Raw genomic sequence first — 7016 nt, forward strand, 5'->3', positions numbered from 1 at the left:
ATCTTAGATTTAAAAAGAAAAATTTTTATGAATTTCTAACTCGAAATAATTTGCAAATTTTCGTGATTTTTCCATATTTTGTCATTTTTTGAACTTTAAATGCTTATAAAAAAAAACTGTGACTAACGATTTTTAATATTTTTCATCTGCCTTTGAAACAATATACTAGGAGCCTTCTATTAAATTTTCATGCTTTTTTATCCAACAAATACAATTTTATTGATATTTTTAGAAAAAAAAATGGAAAATGAAAATGTCCGTAAAGATCTCAAAATAAATCAAAATATTTTGAAAATGTTATGGTGTGTAGAAAATGCTAAGATAAACATTCAGTTAAAATTTCATGTATCTACGGTCATTTTTTTTAAAGTTACACCAAAAACCAAAATCGATTTTCTCGAAAACAGATTTTGCGTTAAAATTCCCGTTTTTCCTTAATTTTTCTTTTGTTTTTCCCGGCGCTTTTGATAACTACTGGGAAACCTAACCTAACCTCCCCAATGCACCAATGATATTCACTTTCTGATCGAACAAGATGCTGAAGTTGAAAATCGTAGCATTATTTCGACTACTTATCGTGTACACAGACACAAAAATAATGAAAAATAAAAAAAAAAACACACATCATTGTAAAATCAATACATTCATCGTTCCACTCAGAATCTAAAACCTAGAATAATTATTTTAGTTATTTTGTTGTGATTGTATAATATTATTCGTAAGTACATGAAACTTCTAAATTATACTATTATATATCTATGATAGTACCACGGTTTGTTGTTGATGTATAACGCGTTATAACTTATAAGGTACCTAATGGATATTGTGATATGATTAATTTATTATAGATACCTATTATATAGGTCAATTATTTTTAATACCATACATAAGTATATAATATGTCTTATACCTAGAATGACATACCGTCTCCGTTCAAAATCGTTTTTCTTATACAAGTTATATAAAGTTAGTATTATGTAATTTTTCTATAAATATCAATAAAATTGCATTTATTGGGTAAAAAAGTGTGAAAATTTAATGCAAGACTTCTGATATATTGTTACAATATCAGCTGAAAATTATTAAAAATACATAAGCAAAATTTTTTTTTATAAGCATTTAAAGTTGAAGAAAATTATCTAATTATTTTGAGTTGTCAGTTGAGAATTCATAAAAATTTTTCTTTTTAAATCTAAGATTTGAAAATGTAATAATAAATTCAAATAAAATTCAAATTTATTGATTACAATATATATTATATTATATATATATAGGTACATTGTTAATACGTTTTAATGTAAATTTATATTTATTTTAAGGCTACTTAAGTACAGTGTATTCGACGATAACGGAATTACGAAATATATCGAACTCATTGCTTCTGAATTTCATTTGGGGTCTTTTACTGCATGAAGAACTTAATTATTATTTATTACACTTATTATTGAAATTTAAAAAAAAAACTGTCCTCGCATATAAACAAAATAATTTATTTTTGAATTTAACCTCTCCGCTTTTTGAGTTTCAATTTGAATTACTAACATTTTTTTCTACTACCTTTATTAAAGATTTGATAATGCAAGTTGTATTTATACTACAATTCTAACATGTTCCGTGTGGTTTCGCATGTTTTTTTGAAAATACGAATGTGCAGGTTTTGTAAATAAAGCACATTTACATTATGTTTACATACAAAATCTCACGTTACGTTGTGGAAAGGTTAATAGGGTATCAGAAAATACGATAAATACAACATGCCTAAAAGGAAACAAATAAGTCTATCAATAAGTACATTTTTAATAAAAAAACACTTATAAAATGCAGGCCTTGCAACCTTCATCATTGAACACACTGTATACAAATTCAGTAGTTAGAAGGACGTAATGGATAATGAACAATCTGAGACATATTTAGCTTAATAGCCTACTCAACTCTCTTCTCAAAACAAAAAAAAAAATGGTCCTCTAATATTCTTATACCTACGAGTTAAATAACAGGTACCTAAATGTGTAAATAAAATATCCAACTTTAATAAAATTAGAAGTCTGTAAAATAAAAAATTGACTCGATTAACATTTAATCAATTTTAATTATGTTTACTGTTTATGGTTATCAATATTTTTATTTAATTAGTTGTTTATATCAAAACCCAAACTTATCGGTTTGACCCAAATATACTCTACTTTTTATGAGGTATGTGTATGTCATTGACCATTGTAATATGGATATAATAAACTAACCTATAAATTAGGCATTTTTTAATATTGTTTCTTATTATTACCTTCAATCAAATTATAAGAATCCAACTAGTTATTTTTTTTTTAAATTAAAAAATAAATAGGTAAACAAGACGTATTAAAATATATTATTTATAAGAGTTTACATTTTTACAGCAAGTATATATATATTTTTAATTAATAATGAATTATAAAATATTATGTACGTGCATTTGGTGGTTTAGTGTAACAATTACTTGTTTTCCTTTATTACAAAATCGAGAAATCCGAGAGAACGATAATGTAAAAATTAATCAAAATCAAGATGTGGTAAATTATTACTGTGTATTCAAAAAAATAAATATTGTTACCATTTATAATTTTACTTTACATAAATATTTAGATTAAATTTATGCAAACATTTGGATATTTGGTGCAAGATGGTCCGCAAGCATTAACTGCCAAGGATGAATTGGTTACAGCTTTGAAATTAGTGCAAAAATTTGGTGGATTAGAACAAACCGGAATAATTGATGATAATACATTAAAGGTTTGTACCTACATTAACTGTGTTGCATTAATTGAGTTGGATATTTTTTTAATGTTAGAAACTTTTTGCTCGCTTTTTAGTAGTAATAATTATAAACCTTTAGTCCCTTACTTACTAATCTTAATATTATTGTTAAATTACTTACGAAAAATGGTATCAACAATTCTAAAATAAGTAATGAAGGTGTACTTAAATAATTTTAATATTACTGAATATAATAACTTGAGTAATCTTCATATACATAATAATATAAAATTTAAGTATTTAAGGTAAGTAAGCAACATGTGTATGTGCGGCAAGGTTTTAACTACCTACTATACAAACCGGGTGGTCACCCATCAGGGAGCTATATAGTGCGGACGTTAATTACCTCCGTCGCATTGCGCGACTGACGCAGCCAACGAGCCACATCAAGCCACATTAATTTTTATTATATTGTTAAAAGCCCTAATATAAGGCGTATCGTGTAACGCCGTACCTATATAAATAAAAACATTTTTAATACAGGGTCACCAAAAATTTTGGTGTAAATGTGTAATTCCCATCTTGTTGTTTAGAGTGATTTTATGATAATATGTACGTACAATGCATTGTACTTTTACTATTGATTATTAATAAAAATCTATATTCTATGCGAGTATATAAAAAAAATATATGTCGGGGGTCGCTAAAAAATTAAAATTCAAAAAGGGCATCGTCACATTAAAAAGGTTGGGAAACACTGGTATAGACCCTTTTATAAATAGTCTGAAGTTAAATGTTTATGGTTTATTGTACATTACTACATATCTACATTATACCTACCTATAGACTATAGTATATTAAAATTGTAATTCCACTTAGGTCCGTATGTAATATAAAATAATATATGATAAATGTTTAATTAGTAGTTTAATACCTCCTTTCAAAATGTTTTCTACAAATTAAACAGATTAATTAATTTGGTATTTAATTTCATATTCATTATTAGTATTGAACCCACCACGGCATTTTTTTCTAATACGTGCAGCTGTGTAAGTGCCTGCTGTGGAACTACATACATTATACTTAATAGAAATTCTAACATTGGTGGGCCTTTTTTTATTGTGATGGTCAACATTTTATTGAAGACTAATGAGGAGGTATAAATGTATAATAATCTAAGTTATTAAAATGTTTTAGTTAGTGAAGTCAAAACGTTGTGGTGTACCTGACATATCCCTAAAACAAAAGAATACAATAAATAAAAGATTTGTAATACCTTCGAGTGGTTGGAACAAACGAGTTATTACTTATTTGTAAGTACCTATATCTATTCTAAGACAAGGACATATTTGTGGGGGGCGATGGAAACCGCGATTGACGCTGTTGAGGTTATAGGTACATATTATTGTAATTATTATTATATTAAAGTGAATTTCTCAATGTTTTATATAATTATAATACATCAATATGTTTATATTATTTATACATATAGGCTATAAACAAAATATTATACTGTGTGGCGTACCTATATCATGAACTATTTATATGTAATCTTATTAGATTGAGTGGGCTTATACTATAGTTCAGGTACGGGTCCAGAGCAAAGAACTGGGGGGGGGGGAACAATTTTTTTAGAATAAAAATACAATTATAATAAAATATTATTATACTTAATTATTAATTTATAAATGTTGTCATAATAGTTTATAAAAAAGTGTTTGGAATCACTGTCCACCATGAACAAAGATACGTTTAATAATATATTATATTATCTGACATTATATGTGATTTGAAGTGTATTAATATCAGGATCTGTAGAATTATAAAAAAATATGTCTGTAATAAAGTATATTAAGTCCTTATAGGCTTTCTCAGACTCAAAGTTACATTACATAAATAACCTCCAAAGTCCGAGGTAAATATACTTAATTGTTTATACCCGATATCACTAAATTATTAGTTAGGTAGTGATTACGACCCCGGACCCGGTATATTTTATTTAAATTTATTAGGTACTCTATACTTCATTCGTAGTCGGTTAGTAGGACCCAGGATGACTGTGCACTATTATTGATATCTCTTTCTGATCCACTATCAAATTTGCATTTAGCATAGGTACCTAACTAATCTTGAGTGGTTAGCTTAATTTTATAGAGTTAATTTACCTATTATCAAACTTTTAGTTAAGAATATTATCTGTGTTTCAATAGTTTGTATGTTGACTTATTTTACTGTTTTTCGAATTTCTTCGATAGTGACTTATTATTATGTGTAAAATATATTAATGAACATTTTTGTAATATTATACATATTAATAACTTGTTTGAAAAATTGAAATTTTATAAAAAAAATTCAAATTACAAACAGTCTCGCGATAGCAGTCGTTCGATACGCACGCGTTTTGCGCTCCTTATTAATTAACTCGCTAATTAACTGTTTTATCTATAACACCATTAGCTATGTGATATGTATAAGTAGGTAAGTTACAATCAATACTCAAATCTTTGTTTGCTTTTTGCTTTTTAACAGTTTTTAACAGTTTCAAAATCAGTTTTACAATAAAATGAATGAATAATTCGTAAGAATAATTTTCTCTTTGGTCTAATAATTAATTTATTTTCACTAACTATTGTTATTACACACCAAACACATCTGGCGTAATCTACGTTGCTCCTATCTTGGCCGCCGCGGCCGCGGGTCGTCAAGATAAGCCTAATTACTTGCGCACGCTATCGCCCGTTCTCGTTCTCGCTCTTTCTTAGACTAAATCTTCTTACTCTCGCTAACTCATTAACTAGTTACCGAAATGAAAAATAATCAGAACAAACAAGTAACTCCGATCACTCCAATCAAAATTGGAAAAAATAACAACTCATCCGATTCAGGTTGGTCTGTTACAAAATCTAATAATAAAAGAAATTTATCCACCCCTTCTTCTTCTGAACCTCCAACCTCACCAACTACTCAAACTACTACTCAAAAAACCAAAAATAATAAAAAAATTTTCATTTCGAGAAACCGTTATGAAGTTCTCACTCAAGACGAAAATCAAGCTGAAAATTCCTCCACTCTCCTTGCAGAGCAAACTGACATTGATACTAATGTTAATGTCCAAAACAAACCTCCTCCTCCAATTTTCGTAAAAGGAGTTGATGATTTCCCTGGGCTGTGCACTAAATTAATTGAATTAATTGGTGTTGACAATTTTTTATGTAAATCGTCTGCCGACAAATTAAAAATACAAACTTCAAACCCGGATTCATACAGAGCTCTAATTCATTTTCTCAAAGACGCGGATGCGGAATATCACACTTATCAACTCAGAGAGGATAAACCTTTAAGAATAGTTATACGTAACTTACACTCTTCCACGCCAATTAATATTATCAAAGAAGAATTGGAAGTCAGACACTTTGAAGTTGGACAAGTTACAAACGTACTACACAAAGTAAACAAAAATCGTCTTCCGCTTTTCTTTGTTGATTTGGAACCTACGCCCAAATCTAAAGAAATCTTTGAATTAACATCTCTTCTTCACACAAAAATAAAAATTGAAGAACCCTACAAATCCAAAGTAATTAGTCAATGCTTAAATTGCCAAGAATACGGTCATACAAGGGCGTATTGTGGCTATAAACCTCGCTGCGTACGCTGTGGAGCTGGACATCAAGCGTCGGACTGTCCCAATCCACGAAACTCCCCACCAAAGTGTGCACTCTGTTCTGAAAATCATCCGGCGAATTATAAAGGCTGTTCAATCTACAGAGACCTACAACGTCGGAAAAAACCAACTTCAAAAAGTAATATTGTAGCTAATAATACCAGATATAAGTCTTCAAATGTACAAAGTAGCCACCCACAAAATGACTCTTTTTCCAACATACACCTATCCTCTGACCAACCTAAAACCTATGCTCAAGCTACTTCAAACCAATCCAATACTCATCCGCACCCCTCAACTTCTCTATCTCCTGATGCTGATGTAAATAAAATTTTGTCAAGCTTCTTAGAAAAATTTGAATCTCTCATAAGCCCGCTCCTATCATTACTTACCAAAGTAATTTCCAATCTCCTAGACAAAAAAAATGACTAACTCTCATAATAAAAACTCTGTCACCAAAAGCTCTCTCTTAATCTTGCAATTTAATGCGAACTGGTTAAAAAATCATGCTCATGAACTAGAATTACTTTTAAATAATAAACGTATTGATATCACTAATCACAGAGACCCACTTCACCAAATATACTAAAATTTCATTTCCGGTTATAAAATTAGTCCATACTAA

The 7016-nt window shown here is 28.8% G+C and overlaps 1 protein-coding gene across 1 annotated transcript; it reads left to right on the top strand.

Annotated features, from left to right (window-relative positions):
* The first annotated feature begins 2113 nt into the window (after nt 1–2113).
* Nucleotides 2114–4320, top strand: LOC100572910 (matrix metalloproteinase-A). The gene is made up of 3 exons (XM_029488835.1): nt 2114–2546; nt 2620–2766; nt 3928–4320. The coding sequence occupies exons 1-3, from the start codon at nt 2421–2423 to the stop codon at nt 4045–4047; spliced, it is 393 nt and encodes a 130-aa protein (XP_029344695.1). The 5' UTR covers nt 2114–2420; the 3' UTR covers nt 4048–4320.
* The last annotated feature ends 2696 nt before the right edge of the window (nt 4321–7016 follow it).

Source organism: Acyrthosiphon pisum, chromosome A1 (genome assembly GCF_005508785.2).
Source record: "Acyrthosiphon pisum isolate AL4f chromosome A1, pea_aphid_22Mar2018_4r6ur, whole genome shotgun sequence".
NCBI classification, from domain to species: Eukaryota; Metazoa; Arthropoda; class Insecta; order Hemiptera; family Aphididae; genus Acyrthosiphon; species Acyrthosiphon pisum.